Source organism: Ictalurus punctatus, chromosome 6, assembly GCF_001660625.3.
Source record: "Ictalurus punctatus breed USDA103 chromosome 6, Coco_2.0, whole genome shotgun sequence".
In the NCBI taxonomy this organism is placed as follows: domain Eukaryota; kingdom Metazoa; phylum Chordata; class Actinopteri; order Siluriformes; family Ictaluridae; genus Ictalurus; species Ictalurus punctatus.
The window spans coordinates 16752332-16771080 of NC_030421.2; the positions used below are offsets into that span (position 1 = coordinate 16752332).

The following is an 18749-nucleotide window of genomic DNA, read 5'->3' on the forward strand; positions in this document are numbered from 1 at the left end:
TATGACCAGCAGTTCCGGTGAATATACCGCCAAGTGCGGTCATACTCTCCCGGTTAAGCATTACTACTAAATGTGGAATAGCAGCGCACACGGATTTGATTGCCGCGGATTGCAGAAAATCGGTTTATGGTTTGACCGCAGTGTCGTCTCTGTGCCTTCAGTGAAGAGTCAGACGGAAGTGCAGGACTTTGGGTTCATGTGTGCAGAGCTAGGCTCCATATCCGCAGTCAGTGACCCGAACGTGCCATGTTTTCCATGCGCAGATACCCAGCCCGTGACGCACTCAGAGCTCCAGCGTCATCCTCAACGTCCCCCTCCAAAAATAACGGACACCTCGTGATGACGGAAGATCATCCGAGGACACAGGGCTGACTCTACATTAGTTGAGGGGGTGATGTCAAATGTCTTTTAGAAAAGAGAAAGGAAACATTTTCATAACGTGTAATGCTTCAGTGGGCAGAGAATCATGACCGTCCAGGGGAAAAACAACAACAACAACAACAAAAAAAAACCAACACACACACACACGCAGCAAGCCTGAGAGATGGCCGCTAGAGGCAGTGTTGTAGCGCCGCAGATCCAGCACCTACACACATCTCGCGCTTGCACCACGTCACGAGCGCTCGCTTGTTTACAATTTCTCGCTTGAATGATTTCTTATGAACCGGGTGCGTCACGATCATTCCGGCAGGATACGGCGCGACGTGGACCGGAACCGATGTGCCTACATGTAGCCTAGTTGGCTCATTGAAATGATGCTCTGATTTATTCATCTTATTCATAAAGTCGCTGAGGAAAACAGACACGAGGCTCAAGCCTCATAGCAGGCTATACCTGCCAGATTTCCTTTTTAATCACACTCGGAATAAACCCAGATAGGAATCTCCTTCTTCATCCTTCATCCTCTGTTAGATGCTCTCAAGCACCACAAGCATGAAGTGTGAAATAAACGTCACGTTATCACAGCGAGAGCTGAAATGTGACCGGCATGAAGCACTGAACCCGATGTGTCAACACTCTCTCATCTCTGACCAACATGAAATGACACACTTTCTAACCTGACGTGCACTGCTCACTCACGGCCATCTGTAGAAGAGTAACTGAGTGAGAAATGAGAACAAACTCAAATATATATATATATATATTATACTCTGTGTTTTAGTGCACTGTTTGGATATGTAGTGCTGTAGTATGCGATTTCGGGTGTAGCCTTTGGGTTGAACGAGTGATGGGCGTGGCCTGTCACTCGAGTGGGCGGGGTCTGATTGTGCCATGCGAGGTGCGTTTTACTATCTTTCAGTCCCTTCGACCAATGAGCCGAATAACCCGATCAGATAGGCGGATACGCCTTCCCCTAAGGTTGCGCCCGCCTCGTATCACTGCGTGTGTATTTTTTTCCCATCCTGTTTTTTTTTGGTAACCGTAGCTGGATGTGTAGGACGTCATATGTTTTTTTTTTTCCCCTCCTTTTCACTCCAGCCACTGAGCGATATGGGTTATTTACTGTTTAACAGCTCCGGATACGGGACGCGACGCTCAGTGCAGGGAGAGAGATAATATCCGCGGAGACTTTACAACTTGAAGCAAAGTGAGAGTTTTTGGGTTTGTTTGTTTGTGTTTTTTTTTTTTTTTTTTACAGCACCGGAAGGATGGCGAGTCCGCCGCCAGCGGTCGGACACTCGCTTTCCAATGTGAACGTGAACAATGTTAAAAAGTGCGGCTACCTGAAGAAGCAGAAACACGGCCACAAGCGCTTCTTCGTGCTCAAGGCGCAGACTGAGGGCTTCCCCGCGCGCCTCGAGTACTACGAGAGCGAGAAGAAATGGAGGAACAAGGCGGCTGCTAAGCGGATCATACCACTGGACTCGTGCCTGAACATCAACAAGCGAGCGGACGCCAAGCACAAGCACCTCATCGCATTGTACACCAAGGACGAGTACTTCGCCGTGGCTGCAGACAACGAGCAGGAGCAGGAGAGCTGGTTTGGTGTCCTAACGGATCTGATGAACGAGGGCCGGGCGTGCGAGGGATCGGCGTCTCACTCGGCTTCTTCACTGCTCGGGTTTGACGAGGCGAGCTACGGGGTGGTGACGCCGCTCAGCGCCGCGTACAAGGAGGTATGGCAAGTGAACCTGAAATCCAGGGGACTCGGACAGACCCGGAACCTGACCGGGGTGTACCGGCTGTGCTTGTCGAGCCGCACGATCAGTTTTGTGAAACTCAACACGGATGTCGCGTCTGTGATTCTGCAGCTGATGAACATCCGGCGCTGCGGTCACTCGGACAGTTTCTTCTTCATTGAGGTGGGCAGGTCAGCCGCCACGGGCCCCGGTGAGCTGTGGATGCAAGCAGACGACTCGGTGGTGGCGCAAAACATCCACGAGACTATTCTGGAAGCTATGAAGGCTATGAAGGAGCTGATGTGCGAGTTCCGGCCGCGCAGCAAAAGTCAGTCATCGGGCACGAATCCGATTTCAGTACCCGCGAGGCGGCATTTAAATCACTTACCGCCGAGTCAGACGGGACTGCTGCGGCGATCTCGCACTGACAGCGCGGCCGCTTCGTCGCCCGGAGCCAAATTCACGTCATGCCGAATGCGCGCGGCGAGCGAGGGGGACGGCACGACGACGCGGCCGGTGTCTCTGTCAGTAGCAGGAAGTCCTGTCAGTCCCGGAATAAACCGCACACATCTGAGCCGATCCAACACTGTGGCAGCCCGCCCTTGTAGGACGTTTGAAACCCCCTCTCTCCAGCCTAGTAAGTCCATGTGCATGCCCGTGTCTCATTCCCCTCCCTCAGTCGATGCCAGTCCCGTTAGTGTGCCCTCGAACGGTGCCCGCCCAGCCAGCTGTACAGCCTCCATCGCCGGCTCACCCAGCGATGCCGGCTTTATCTCCTGCGACGAGTGCGCTTCCAGTCCAGGAGATGCACCCCACAACTTAACGGCTCACCGCAGCTCTACGCCAGAGTCTTTTGCCGAGACGCCTCCCTCACGGGATGGCAGTGACTTGTACGGCTACATGATCATGGACAAGCAGGGTGTTTTTGCACATAGCCACAGGAGACGTAGTACCCGCATGGTGGACGAGGGTGTCAGGGACCTAGAGAAAGCCTACAGAAAGAGGACGTACTCTCTCACCATGCCTCACCAGAAGAGAGTGCACTCACAGCTGTCTTCTGCCTCGCTGGACGAGTACACACTCATGAGGGCCACTTTCAAAAACGCTGGGCATTCAGGACGCAGTTCGCACACTGCATCCCCTAAAGTTGCGTACCCTGAGGATTATGGTGATATTGAAATTGGATTCTCACAAAAAAGCTCCAGTATTAATCTAGGTGAGGATGGTTACATGCCAATGACACCAGGCGTGGCACCGCCGGGTAGTAAGATTGAAAACTACATGCACATGAGCCCCATGTGTGTCTCCGCCCCAAAGCAGATCATCAACCCTAGGACACACCCCCTTACTGTGGCCAACGGCTACAGGACCAGCCCGCCCTGCAGCTACTCTCTGGATGACAGTGGCTACATGAAGATGCTGTGTAGCTCCAAACTCTCTGTGGACAGCTCAGATGGGAAACTGGCCAACACTGAGTACCTCAACATGTCTCCTGTAGACCCGTGCGTGTCCGACACGCCCCCAGATTACTTCCCCACTACTGTGGGTGGCATAGAACAGCAAACTTCTCTCAGACAGCCCTTCTCTTACAGCTCTCTTCCCCGCTGCTACAAACCCCAGCAGAAGACAGCAGATAATGGTGACAGCGATCAATATGTCCTCATGAGCCTACAAAACTGGAAAATTGTGGAGGAGCCAGAGAAGGCAGCTCCCAAAATAACTCCCTCTCCTCTGAAGCAAAGCAGAGCTGACAACTTGCTCCACAGATCCAGGATCAGCCGACCTACGCGCCTGCCACTGGATTTGGTTCATACGCTGCCTAGCATGAATGAGCACCCTTTGCCCTCTGAACCCAAAAGCCCTGGTGAGTACATAAACATAGATTTCAGCCATGCCGGCTTGAGGTACTCCCCACGCTCCACAGAGAGCCCTGCTTCCTCCATCAGCTCCTCCAGTGAGCAGAGGAGGTCCCTTCTTTCAGACTACATGAACATTAACATAAGTTTGGAGTCACCCAAGTCTGGAGATGCTGCTCCATTCAGCCCTCTCGATGCCATGCCGGATCTGGCAGTCTGTCCCACCCCATGTGAGGAGGAGGGAGGAATAAATGGTTACAACCTCATATCACAGGTGGAACCCTCATGCCAGGCTGGCATGGCGAAGGACGATTACACTGAAATGACATTCTGTGTGTCCGCTTCTCCTCCTCAGTCTACATCTCAGGCCACTGACTGTACCAAGCCTGCCAGCCCATCATCCTGCGCACGGAGGTTAAATTTGACTGACTCCATGGGGATACGACCGGTTGAGTCATTCCTGCTGGGTGGCACCGCCCCGCCCCTAGTAGACCCAGACCGGGGTGCCAAGGTGATACGTGCGGACCCCCAAGGACGAAGGCGACACAGCTCGGAAACCTTCTCCTCCACCACCACCGTCACGCCCGTTTTCCCCTCCTTCGCACATGATGCAAGACGGCACGGCTCAGCCTCCGTGGAGAACGTCTCTGCTCTGGCGAGGAACAGCGATGGCTTAGAAGAGGAGTACGGCAGTCCCATGTGCAGAGAGACATCAGCGGGCTTTCAAAATGGACTTAACTACATCGCCTTAAACCTTATGGACGAAGGACTGGCCAGTTGCGATGCTCTGGTTAGATTCAAAGCTGCCAGCTGCTGCAAAGGGAGCATGACTGCAATATATGCCAGTCTCTATGGATTCAAGGACACAGCAACAGCAGTAAAAGGTAAGCTGTGTGGATCAGCGTCTAACGTTTGGTTTGTTTTACATATTGTGCATGCCATAGGTGTGTATTTTTTGGCATTTCAGGTGTTTTTATTTCATAAATGGTCAAGGGCTATTAATTTAGAAATGCTGTGTTGAATCATATGGCAACAAGGAAGGAAGGAAGGGGGTAAAAAAGATATTGGCTACTTAAGTGGCAGTGTTTTCATTCTGAAATAGTTTGTGGCTGCTATGCATTCTTCAGTGTTACACTGTCACTGCTCTTGTGAGATTGCTTCCCTAATTCATTTCCTATTGCCTGTATGTTTGCCAGACTATCCCAAGTCATGAATTTAGCCAGCACACTTAAACCGTAAGCTATGGTCATGTCTGTCTCAATGACCTAATAACCTAATTGAATAAAAAATCAAATATGTAGACAGGTATTTAGAAAGATTATTCAGTAGCTGGAAGTGTGTGAATCCATCGGCACGTTTCTCCTTATCTGACTGTCGTCGGTGTTAAACGAATTCAGGACATTTTTAGCACCCTCCTATTTACATTACAGGAAATGTGTGAAATGCTCGTGTCTAGCTGTTGTGTTGTGAAATTGAATACCGACCTTTCAGTTCTTATGTCTGTTCCACGGAACAGGGATCATATTGGTGGGAGTGCTAACGCTAGTGAAAGTGATGTTGAAGTGTGGCGCAGTTTTTAATCCTGAGGTGTCTAATATGAGAACGAAGGGCATATGATTTGGTGCTACGATAAGATTTTATGCCAATGCAGCGTCCTTGTAAACTGTTTCCAACTTCATATTATTAATATTATTATTATTATTATTATTATTATTATTATTATTATTATTATTATTCCTCAGATTGGAGATTTTGCTTTCCTTCTCTTTTAGTTTAAGAAACTAAAAGAGCCAAAAGATTTCCTTTTTTGCCGTTTAGGTTAAGGTTAGGCGTAGATTAAGGTGCTGGCATTGCATCAATCAGCTCCATTAAGTGGAAGGTGTGCGTTTGCTGGTGGAATGCAGAGAGGCTGTTTATCTGTTGTCAGGTGCTGGGTTTCAGAGCAGGAATGCAGTCTGTTCACAGTCCTGTCTCAGAGACAGAAACAACTTTCACAGAACAAGCGGGACTTTTATTTAATGCTAAGAGATTTTAGGCTTAATGCCTGGCAGCCAGACAAATTTCCAGTCCTAGACAAACAATAATGCACTGTTTACATAGTATAGTTGCTTATGAAGTGAATAGAGGTATTTGTGGTGTGTGTGAATATGTGTGCGTGCGCTTGTGTGTGTGTAAAACTGCATGGGGAGCATCATGTCTAGAGGAAGACTACGCAAGGTCATGGCGAGTCACTGATTCCACTCTTAACCATGAAAAATCGTCCAAGGGGTGGGATTCGGTTAAGCCAGTATGTGTATGTACTCGCAGAAAGAATCCTCTGATGAATGACTGCTTCAAGAAGCTGACCTCTCATCTGAACAACACACACAAACACAAACACACAATAACACTCATGTGATGGATCAAAGCCCCAGACAGAGCTGCTTTTCTGTGTGGTGTATGCATGTGGGTGTGGATGTCTTTGTTGTTGGGGGTGTGTGTGTGGGGGTGGATTTTGTTAGAAAACAGTAAACACACACACACACACACACACTAATGTTTATCTGGCTGGCTCTGATTGGTCAGGACCAGTATTCTGCAAAAACAAAAGATCAGCTGGAGTGAAAGAACTCAGCTGTTCTCTTTCTGGCTAAGCATGATATGGTATAGATACTGGGCCAATCAGCACACTCCATTGAGTAGTGATGACAGGAGTCTTTTTACTAATGCCAGAGACACACTGACTGTGGAACCCTGCATCTCATTAGCAAATACATACACATACATACATTATACATACATTATACATTATACATACATACATATATATATAATGTGTCTGTGTGTGTGTGTGTGTGTGTGTGTGTGTGTGTGTGTGTGTAAGTAGCAATTATTGTACCAAACACATCTTCCTTATGGAGACCAGCCAAATATCACTCCATTGGAATAAAAAAGAAAACATGCCCCCCCCCATGTGCACATGCACATGAGAAATTGGTTGTACATGAGATACCTTTCCTGTGACCTCGCCCTGTATATAGAGAGCACGAAGTATTAGCGGTATTGCTTAGGAGATCAAATGTTAGATGATGCTTTGGGGCTCTCTCTCTCTCACACACACACACACACACACACACACACACACACATATATATATATATATATATATATATATATATATATATATATATATATATATATATATATATATATATATATATGAGGAAATACAAGCCAAGTCTAATTCTGTCCTCTTGTTAATTTATCCCATGAGGTATTGCAGAAATTGCTTTGTGGTGTAGTGTGAATGGGACGTCTCTCCTGGCTGATTAAAAAAATTCATAATGGGGCCACAGTTTCGCGAATACTCACTGAGCCTTAGTAAAAATTTTAATGGAGGCTTTGCAGAGAAGTGTGTTGTGTGTGTGTGTGTGTGTGTGTGTGTGTGTGTGTGTGTGTATGGGGGTGTTTCGGGGCGGCGTGGGGGGTGTTGGTTCAAGAGCAGATGGTGGGTCATGCACCTGTCATTCCAAGCAGTGCTCAGTGGTTATCAAGCCCAAACACAGACACTGACAATACACTAATCACTACAGACCATCTGCTACCTCATATGAGAGAGAGAGACTTTGAAAGCGTTTACTTTCAAAGAAAATGCTCCTTATTGCTTACACATACCATTTTCACTGTATTTCTTAAGTCATCCTGGGCTCGGCCTGTTTTCTTTCTGGCGCCTCTTCTCTGCTTCAGCATTTATTACATCACGGCGTGTTTGCTCAGTGTAGTGTTTACCTCTTCATCTCTGCTTACTTGTGTACCAGCTACATTGTCCACCTCCTCCATTCTCCTCCCTGCCTTTTCGCTTCACTTTCTTTGGGTCCTCCCTTCCTCCCTCCTCTCAGCCCGCTTGTTATTGTTTTGGTAATTAGCTGTAGCTACACTGATGATGTGTGCGCATGCGCGCGCGCGTGTGTGAGTGTGTGTGAGTGTGTGTGAGTGTGTGTGAGTGTGTGTGTGTGTGTGTGTTGTGGGCTTCGGAAAGACTAAACTAGGCCGGGATGTTCTGCTAAAACGTTACTCTCTTTTAGTAGCACCGGTAAGACGGATTACGCTCATTGTTGAGCAGATTTGCGTAGTGTTCGAGAAAGTGAATGTGCGCGCAGTTCACACACACACACGCACACATCACTGTGTGAGATTCTCTTGTAGCCAACACATGATCGCGGCCATTCCTGGTAAACATCCCAGAGTCTCCACATTTCTCCTTCCACAAAACTTGCACTAATTCCTGAGAGAGAATTTATCATGGGGAAGACATTATAATCTGTATTTATGTGTGTGTGTGGGTGGGGGGGGGGGACTCAAGCATATGAGTCTAACAGTAGTCAGGAAAATGACATTTCCAGTGGTAAATGAGCAGCACGTGCTGGTGCAATTGAAAGAGTCTTTACTGGTCGCTTTTACAAGAGGTTGCTCTGCGTGGACATAATTGCCTACCTAGCATGTGACTTGACTATGAAACGAACATGATGTCCGTTTTCCTGTTCTAAACCGAGCTTTCCAATCTTGAGTCTTTTTCCACTAACAACATTGTTAGATTAATTGAAATGGGACACATATATTTAAAAGGGTTTTTTTGTGCTGTATTTCTGAGCAGATTGGTCATGTGATGTGAACGCATGTGTCAGCTGAGCTCACTAGTCATTCATGAAATGCCTTTTATTTGGATAATAATCCTGACAATGCCTCTGAGCTGTATCAACACAATTAGATCTACAATTAGTGCACATTATGGGAAACATGGAGATTAGGCTTGGATATTTACACAAGAATACCATCTCAGCATGCGTATTAAATATAACACACATATTAAATATAACTTCAATATTTCACCCAGGTTTTTTCCCCCTCCCACTGTTTAGGCTACGTCCACATTAATCTAGATAGATGTGAAAACTGCACTTTGGTTTTAAAACACTCTCGGTCTAAGCCAAAAATGGCTTTTTTCACACTGAAAAGTCTGAAAACGCTTCCATATCGGTACAGTCCTTCTGGGAGTTTGTGATCGCAGAAATGAATGCAAAATCAAGGAAACCTTCCAATAAATTTTCGCAGGAGGTTGCAGTTTTTCTAAATTACCCCAGATTTTCCAGAGATTTGGGCCAAGACGCATCATGTGACGTCATCACAACACACATTCAGCCAAAGCTCCATTTGATTCATGTGCGTCGAACATAAGTACAGCTAATGGGGTGGCTGTGGCTCAGGTGGTAGAGCGGGTTGTCCACTAATCGTAGGGTTGGCGGTTCGATTCCCGGCCCACGTGACTCCACATACCGAAGTGTCCTTGGGCGAGACACTGAACCCCAAGTTACTCCCAATGGCAAGTTAGCGCCTTGCATGACAGCTCTGCTACCATTGGTGTGTGTGTGAATGAGAACCAGTGTAAAGCGCTTTGGATAAAAACACTATATAAGTGCAGACCATTTACCATTTAAAGGTCTCATTTACCAAGAACATCACTGTGAGAGTCCGTGCAAAACACTTTCGTGTGATTGCAATTCAGGTTTTCCGCAAAAAAAAAGGCAGAAAATGTTGCATCACAAATTTTGAAAATATCCAAAGAAAAAAAAAAAGCTTTGGCCTGCGTCATTTCCGTCAGGCATTTACATGCTGAAGGTTCTGAAGGTTGTACCAAGTGACATTAATCTTTTAACGATGCTATCAAATCGCTAACAATGCTATCTTGAGTTGAATGGGTCACATGACTGCTTCACATCTCCGTTTTCTCAGCACACACGTTTTCACACAAAAATAGCGTTTTCAAATCGATTCACTTGGGACAGCGTTGTTCGGAAAGCTCCGTTTTCGCTGGACGAACGCGCCGTCTCAGTGAGGAAACATAGAGAGGCCAAAAAAAGACGTGTTTTCAAATTTATCCGGATGAGCATTGATGTAGCCTTAGTAGCTCTCTACATCACTCTTGGCCACACTAAGTTCAGATGTGTTCGGTCATCAGTTACTGTCACTTCCATAATGTTGCTTTGCCTATAAATGACTTCTGTGACCACCATAGTGAGAACATGGCATGGTACCTCGTATTGAGAGAGAGAAAGAGGAAGTGTGGGGTGTGAAGCGATATCCTGCTTAAAGCCTTCTTGTGTAATATTGATGTGCCGCTCATTCTAACTGCACAGCATGAACCCATGCATACATGTGTTTCATCTTATTGAATACTGGATAACTAAATTAGTAGCATATTTACAGTATCCTTGAAATAGATCTTACACTTTCTATAGATTGCAAGTGTGTATTATGGGGGGATGTGAGGGGGGATGGGGAGCTCCTTGATAATTTTAGCCTATACGATGTACAAGTGAGCTAGAGCCGGGCTGACTCTGTGTGTGTGTGTGTGTGTGTGTGTGTGTGTGTGTGTGTGTGTGTGTGTGTGTGTGTGTGTGTGTGTGTGTGAGAGTGAATGAGGGCTATTTGGGGGGGAAGGGCAGAGTCACTGGGTTCACCGGCTGGTGACTTCTGGTGATGTGTGTGTGTGTGTGTGTGTGTGTGTGTGTGTGTGTGGAGAGGGGGTGGTCTGAATTTGAGAAGCTTTAAGATATGTGCCTGCCTTGTGTTTTCACATGGCTTCCATGGGAAGTGCATTTATGTGTACCCTGAAAATTCACACCAGAAGAGACATTTAAGAAGCACGTGTTGTATAGTATAAGTGATCTGTCCAAACCACACACCCCTCTCACTCATGTGCATTCCATATGTGCTAACAGAGGCAATAGAGCAACAGTGTGCTTTGCTTTTTTTTTTAATTTTTTTTTTTTTATCAATGAATGACTGTGTTTTAAAAAAAAAAAAAAAAATTGTAGCTGTTGTATGACAGTAAAACATGGGTTAGCTGTAATTACAACACAGCCTGCTTAAAAATATGATGAGACAGAGGGTACACAGCATGTTAGTCATTGTTGTGGCTGATGTTGTTTATTCTGGTTCCCCATGTTGGCTCTTTTAGTTGTGGTGTTGTTTTGACAATTAAATAAAGCTCTTGCTGAATGTCACCACAAGGTCCAAATGTTCAGATATTTCTAGGCTGTGTAATAAGTATCAGTGCCTTATGAATACTTTGCTCAATCTGAGCACTGGAGAATCTTGATTTAAAATGTGTAGCATATAGAAAGTGGGAACATGTGAGGAAAAAACACGCAGGACCGTTAGATGCAACACGGATGTTTTTGTATTTGAACGGATGACGTAGAGCTGGTGGGGATTAAATGAGTTGGTTAGTGAGAATGGTGTCAGAAGGATAACTCGGAAGCTTTTCAGAATCCTTATCGTTAAGTTGCCCTTGTATGATCTTACACTTAGTTGAACTGCCCCTCCGACAAAACTGTGTTTATGTCAAAATTCCCGGGGTGGGGGCGTTGTCTAGGAGTAGCAGTTTCCACCAACTCGCCAACACACAAAAAACACATACTTCTGCATATGCATCGCCTCTCCATGTCACTTCCCCTCTTCTGAAGTCCTCTGTCCATTCAGGACATTATAATGAGGCATGTGTGCACTCACCCAGCTTGGCTCTGCTACAGCTATCAGCTGCACAGATTGGAGTAAAGGGCAGGAAATCGTGACCAAAAGAGAGAGATTTAGAGTTGCGTGATGCCTTTTAGGTATAAGTGATTGTTAGGATGTTGATACTTCTACGGTCTACACTTTTTCCTCATGATCTCATTGCTCACTCATGGCTTTTTCCACCTCTCCAGACATGGGACATTTATGGAATTGCTTGGCTTCCTTTTGCTTAATTAGCTCTGTGAAATTCAAACTGCAGTCCTGGTCCAACCCCACCAACTCTCTCTCACACACACACACACACACACACACACACACACACACACACACACACACACGCACGGCAGAATAACAGACAGGTCACTGCCACTCATATATCTCTTGTTCCATGACGTTAGTAGTGTATGTGTAAGGGCTAATGACTGTTTATGAATAGGACTGAATCAGGGCCATGGTGTTGTCAGTGTCTCTATGCTTATCAGCCTTCCCCATATCAGAAAACTATCCTCATCGGCTCGATGTAGTCAGCTCTTCATAATGTGTTTAGGTGCTTTGTTTGATCTCTGTGTTGTCTTCAGGTAGACAGACCTAATCAATGGCATTTACCTGATGCTCGCTTTCCTGCATGTAACGTAATTCAGTTTGATTGGGCTCTGACTGACCCTGGCTCAGGAAGCAATAAGCGCTTACTCCTGGTGCTAAATGAGTAAAGGAAGATACTTTGGTCCTCCGCACGCAGCTTTAACTCCTCAGTCATTGGGTTCAATGAGGTTAAGAGAGCTTCATCACCTTCTTAGCAGTGTTCAGTTTGCAGGTTAGACAGCAATCACACGACATGGTTTTAGGCAGTATGTTCCTATGTATTCCTTGTTTATTTGCCATACAACCGAGGCTGAACTACGAATAACTTCATGAATGAAGGGTAATAAATGCTATCCCAGAGGTTTTGCAGTTAGTACCAGGAGATGGGTGAGCATTAAGTATTATGAGTATTAGGTTTTAAAGTGACAGCACATAATAAAGCCGTTATAACATCAGTTATCACATTTACAGGAAGCACTGGTAGGAGTACAGCTTTCGCTCTGACATGATGTTGATGCCAGAACTACCTCTTATTTATTTATTTATTTATTTATTTATTTAGAGAAAGAGTAAACTGGTTTAAGATCATTACATAGTACAATATGGGGGTTTCTTAATTTACTAACAAATGTGTAGATTTCACAAGTGCTGTATGTTTCGCAGCATGTGCAGCTGCAAGTGTGTAACAGCTCTGTAAAAATAGCTCTTGTTCTAGATGGAAAATAAGCCGTTGAGGTGGTTTGAAACCTGGCTGTGTGGCAGGAACGAGAGGCCTGCATAGGGTCTGTCTGAGTGAATATTTCCTCCGCGTTATCACTCAAATGAAAGCAATCCTCTCCATTCCAGACCCTCAGGATGCTAAAGAAAATGAATTCAGTCATTTGTTTCTTATTACATGTCATCTCAATGAAATGTAGTGTTTTATTAAGAATTTTAACGTAATGTTTAGATTAACGCCATGCATGCGTTTCAGAGACAGTCTCGGTGTCAAAACGCTTTTGATGATAGTGTTGTATCGATGTGTTCAGAGACGTACGGAAGCTCACACTCGGATACGTAACACTAAATGACAGTGTCTGTGTTTTTTCAGAGCACCTGCCACTTCAGTTGCTCACAACAAAGGAGCACACATTCCTTACTTGGTAAAGAAGAGAGGGAGGGGCCGAGAGGGGGTTAGCATGTGTAATTGTGTCACTCTTACTTCTCAGACACAGTATATATATATATATTAGTGTGTGTGTGTGTGTGTGTGTGTGTTCAGCAGAGATGGTTTAGGAAAAATCACATGTAGATAACTGGACAACAGGGAGGGATTCATAGCTAATTAGATATTATTCCATAAAAGGTCGCAATCTGTGAGTAGAAACTGTAAGCAGTGACTTCCTCATGTTTTTGTGTTGGATCAGTATTGTTCTCAGAAGACAAGGAAAAAAAAGCACAATGATTTATTGCTTGTTTGGTTCTGCTCTTGTTTTTGGCCCAACTGAATGTCTCTGTCTGGATGTGTTTATGTTCTTCGCATTAATCCGTTTTTCTCTCTTCTAACCCCCCCCAGACTAAACAGATCCGGACTCCATTCCTGCTATGGTTCCTCAGTTCTTCCTCGGGACCAGGAGGTACAAGGTGGTAGGAGGAGAGGTGGCCCATGTGGACAGATGGGCCACACTGCTGCCGCTGTTGCTGCTGCTTCAACTCTCGCCTGATCTTTGACCCCTGAACTTGTATGAATGGCTATCGTCATGGCAACATAGACACTTGACCTGCTCTTTGCCCCAGTGACGTGGTCCTCTATCTCTGTGCTGCTCTGAAAATGACTCAGACTTTTGACAAAAACAAAAGGCTGGACCACACATCTGTCTGTGTGTCACTCCTCACTCACTCCCCTCTAGAGTCTACAGTTCTTCTTCTTCTTGTTTATGCTCCACTGGTTTTTGTTCAAGTGCTCTGAATGTTAAGAAGGCCAGTGTTCCCAACATGCAAAAACCTGTGACTCAAACCTGGAGTGTACCATCTGCACATACTCACACAAGTGTACACACGCACACACAAACACAAACAAACAAACATTGGATACCTGCATAACCACACGTTGCACAATGCACGTATTTATTTATTTATATGTGTGCATTAAGAGGTGTTTTGAATGTGTGTGTGTGTGTGTGTGTGCACATATGGATGGTTGCAGCACTGCATCAAGGTGGCATTTCATCACAATCTTCACCAGTTAACTGAAACAAGTAGTTGCTTGAAAAACCCTACCTCAGATTAAAGCCAGGTTTTGAGTTGCATATGGAAAAAAATATAAATATATATTAACAAAAAAAACTATTTATTTATTTTCAGTGCTGAATGTCATAAGAAAAAAATGCCAATCCAAAGCCTTACTGACTGTCAAACAGTGTTTTCTTTTGTTACGGAAATTTGTTATGGACCTATACACATTTACAAAGTATCAAAGACCGACTGCTCGCCATGGAAACCGAATGTCTCTAAGTGCAGTAGAAGTGGCTTTCACCATGGATAGTGACTTCTGCAATCAAAGATTTCTTATATTCCTGTTCTTATTCTAAGTATTACACAGATATTTAAAGGATATTAATATAATTCTATTTATGAGTGCTGGTAAAGGACAGGGGAAGCAGCGTGACGCTGCCTTACACACGTACACATATGCAAAGCAGGCTCTTTGAGAAGAAGATTAGTTTGGAACGAAGTCAGCCAGACAGAAACAGATATACTCCTCATGCACACTTAAGACATGCGCGAAATGTGTCTTTGTGTGTGAGAGAGTGAGAAAGAGTGGGTCTACCACATAGGCACCAAAACACACTTTAACCCACCAATGTTGGATGGGTAATGATGGGTAATGACCCAGTAATGACTCCTGCTGCCTCACCCTTATCAACCATGAAATATCTTTACTCTTTATTCGCGGCCTTTCCTTTGCTTTAGACCAGGGCAGCCAGTTCCATGTGCTCTGTTCTGATTGGCTCTGAGGTACACTGGTGGAGCAGTTGGTTAATGGGACAGACACATTTCAGGGACATTTTGGGAGGCTTTAAAGCATTGCTGCTGCACCGTAGTGTCAGACGGGGACCGTGTCTGTGCTAGTGCTTTGTCTCGCACTTGCAAACTTTTTCGATTGTAACACAAGACAAATTTGAATGTAGAGTATTCTGCAGCTCCCTACAAGCAAAGCAAAGCAAAACGAAACAAGAACCATTCAAAAGTATGACCGTCACAAAACAAAAACACCAAAACAAGCGAAATGAAACTGACACATGTGACTTGTTCAAGTATATCAAATGTTTGCCTGGAAACTTGTAAATAATGTATATAATAATAATAATAATAATAATAATAATGCAACTGATGTACAGTTGTGACCTTGGAAAGTTTTTTTTGTTTTTGTTTTTTTATTTAAAGTTAAAGATAATACATTTATGTACGTGTACATACACAGTATATGTTTAAATGAATTTCCCCCAAACGCTAAAGCACTAATGAAGGTACTGGCCAAACACCAATGTTTGACCTGGAGGTTTTCTTTTCTAATTCTTTGCTATAGGTTTGTAAGTGTGCACAAACCGCAAGATGAATGCCACTAAGGAAATATTTTATACTGCTGTAACATTGCAAAAAAACAAACAAACAAACAAACAAACAAAAAAAAACAAACAAATACAATTTAAAAGTACTTGATATGAGAGGTCTAGCTACATAGGTACAAATTAACATATGGCATATGCAATATTTACATTTTTTAAAGATTAGTTTACAGAAAGAAACCAAATGTATAAATACTGTGTTCATAAAGTTTGATAAAACCTTAAAACTGATGGGATTGTTTTGCTGTACACATTTTTTTCAGCCAACTTTAAACGAAAACTTTGCTGTTTTTCTTATTGGATATTACCAGTGATTTGAGCAGTGTTCTTATTCTGATGATTTGTTTTTTCTCAGTATGGAAAAGATGACTATTTTGAGCCTTGGTTGAAATTATTAGGATGTTGGGTTTTTTTTGGTCTTCCATTGTATATATTTCATATGCTACACATTGTGATGCTATTAAGAGATAATTTAATCTTAGTGTAGTTAGTGTTGCTTTGGAAGCTGTAATGATTCTGAATAGCCACATGCAATAAAACAGTAACGTTATTTAAGAAACGTTAAGTGTCCGTCTGTTCTGTCATGATAGAGGACTCTGCTCTTGTCTGTAGCCTGTGTTTATGCAGTCATGAAAGACTTCATAAAGTCGGCCCAGCCTTTCAGGGCAGCAGATGTCTTAATTCATCTTGTCTTCCCAGGGAATATCAGAGCTAAAACACACACACACACACACACACACACACACACACACACACACACACACACACACACACACACACACACACACACACACACACATACACGTCAGACCTTTATTCTCTGATTAATATACAGTAACTAACAGGGTATGGTCTATAAAGATAATGTGAGATGAAGTCGCATCAGATGTCAGTGAAATCACACAGTAGGGCATTATGGCTTTGTAAACCAGACTACGGCAGAATTTGTAATTAGCTAGTGGGATTATCATTTTATGTGCTAAGCCATATGTTAAAGGATTACTAATTCTCAATCCAATTAAAATGATAATTACATCTTGAATAAGATTAAATGTTTCAGTCTGGTCTCTTACAGGAGACCAGTGTGAGTGTGTGTATATGAGAGGTGGACAAAGAGGGGGAAACCCCTGTATGATAAAAAAAAAAAAAAAAAAAAAAGCCTATGATTATTGAGTGTGGTCTCTGTTTGATCTATCTGAGTAAGTGTGGGATGCTAGGTTGGCCTGGCTGGAATTTCCATGGATTTCTTTTTAATACAGTATATCTGTAGCTGATTATGGCACCAGTATTGTAAATTATGCAGGGGTTTTGATTTTTCGAGTCCCATGTTTTATTATAAAAAAAATTTAAAAAAACACACTTGCCTGTTCTGATGTGCCAGTCCTGATGCTAGTATATTTCTGTCTCGGCCTGTAAGTAATAACATAGTGTTTAACATGGCAAACATCAAATCCTAGCCCTAAACCATGTTTCAGTGTGTAATCCCATCGATTAATCACTTTGTTGACTAGCTCCAGCTCTCTCTCTCTGTGTGTGTGTGTGTGTGTGTGTGTGTGTGTGTGTGTGTGAGAGAGAGAGAGAGAGAGAGAGAGAGAGAGAGACATAAGCAGAGAATTCTGGAGGGATTTTCACTGAATGTGCCAAAGATGTCATCATTCATGTCTTCTCCGATTTAACTTTTGGGCCAATTACACTCACTAATTTGTTCTATTAAATGCTATAAGGTAATAGATGATGGATATTTCCCTGTAGTTGCTCAGCATGTGCACTTGAGGACAAGTGGGTGAATAGAAATGTCACATATATAATACATGCCTGCAATCCAGATTATCTGTCTCACTGACACACACCTTCAACTGTGCAGCAAAGCCAGAAATACTCAGAAATAGAAGAAATATATCTGACATATATTAAAAAAGTTGAAGTTTTGTAAGACAGGGCATCTTACAAGCAACACAAGCGTGAGGGGTTGTATTGAATTTATACATTAGCAATATAGGTAAAACTCAGGGCCGTTAGTTGTACTGTCAATCATCCGGGACTAAGCCCAGCTTCCTCTCAATTAACAAACTTTTTCAAACATGCTTTTAAATTGTTCCCGTGTATTTTTTTCTGGCATGTGAGGGCTAATGGCATAAAAAAAATGTGAAAATTGGGCAAACATTTGGATTTATCATAAGACCCAGAAAATTCACATAAGCAGCTGCTTAACCCATGTATGAATACACGAAACTTTCCCCATGTAAATATTGACCATGAAGTTTGGATTTATGTCACCAACTCTGTATACGGCCATAAAGATTTGACCTATTCGTAATATTCTAAAAGATTCTCACAAAGTGGTTACATATCAGAAAGACTAAAAGAGACAGGTGGAGGCTATATTACTGTATAAAGACATTTATTTATAAGGAGTTGGTTATTACAATATATAAAACGAAACTGTCCTAAAATCCGTTTGAAACACTTACATATTGATGAGGAGAATATAACAAAACAAAATGAATTCAGCTATACACATTTACATCTTTCTCTCTTTTTTTTTTTTTTTTTGTTGGCTCTCTGCGCAGGCTGGGTATTTCCACCAATCCACCTACATGCATGGTTTTTGGGCGTAGGAAGAAGCTCTCACACACACAGTAACCCGAGCTCAGGATCAAATCAGTGACCCTGGAGCTGTGAGGTGGTAACACTACTCGCTATACTACAATGTTGCTCTCAAAAATTTATAGAACTGCAATCACTGTGCAAAAAAAAAGAAGTAGAAGAAATATGTAAAGACCCATATGGAACTCCTTCAGGTTATCTGGTTTCCGCCCACCTCCTAAAAACATGGTGGCTGGTAGATTGGCTATGATAGAGTGCCCCTAAGTGTGAATGTGCCTGTGTGTCTGGTGCCCTGTGATAGACTGGCATCTCATCCAGGGTGTATTCCTGCCTCCCATCTAATATTCTCTGAGCTTATCCTGGGAACATTGGGTGTATTCCTGCCTCACGCCCAATCATAGCCAGTCTACCACTTCTGGATT

General features: G+C 43.7%; 1 protein-coding gene across 1 annotated transcript; it reads left to right on the forward strand.

Moving 5' to 3' along the window:
• Positions 1-1140: 1140 nt before the first annotated feature.
• On the forward strand, positions 1141-16279 carry irs2b (insulin receptor substrate 2b). The gene is made up of 2 exons (XM_017470405.3): positions 1141-4860; positions 13668-16279. The coding sequence occupies exons 1-2, from the start codon at positions 1650-1652 to the stop codon at positions 13670-13672; spliced, it is 3216 nt and encodes a 1071-aa protein (XP_017325894.1). The 5' UTR covers positions 1141-1649; the 3' UTR covers positions 13673-16279.
• The last annotated feature ends 2470 nt before the right edge of the window (positions 16280-18749 follow it).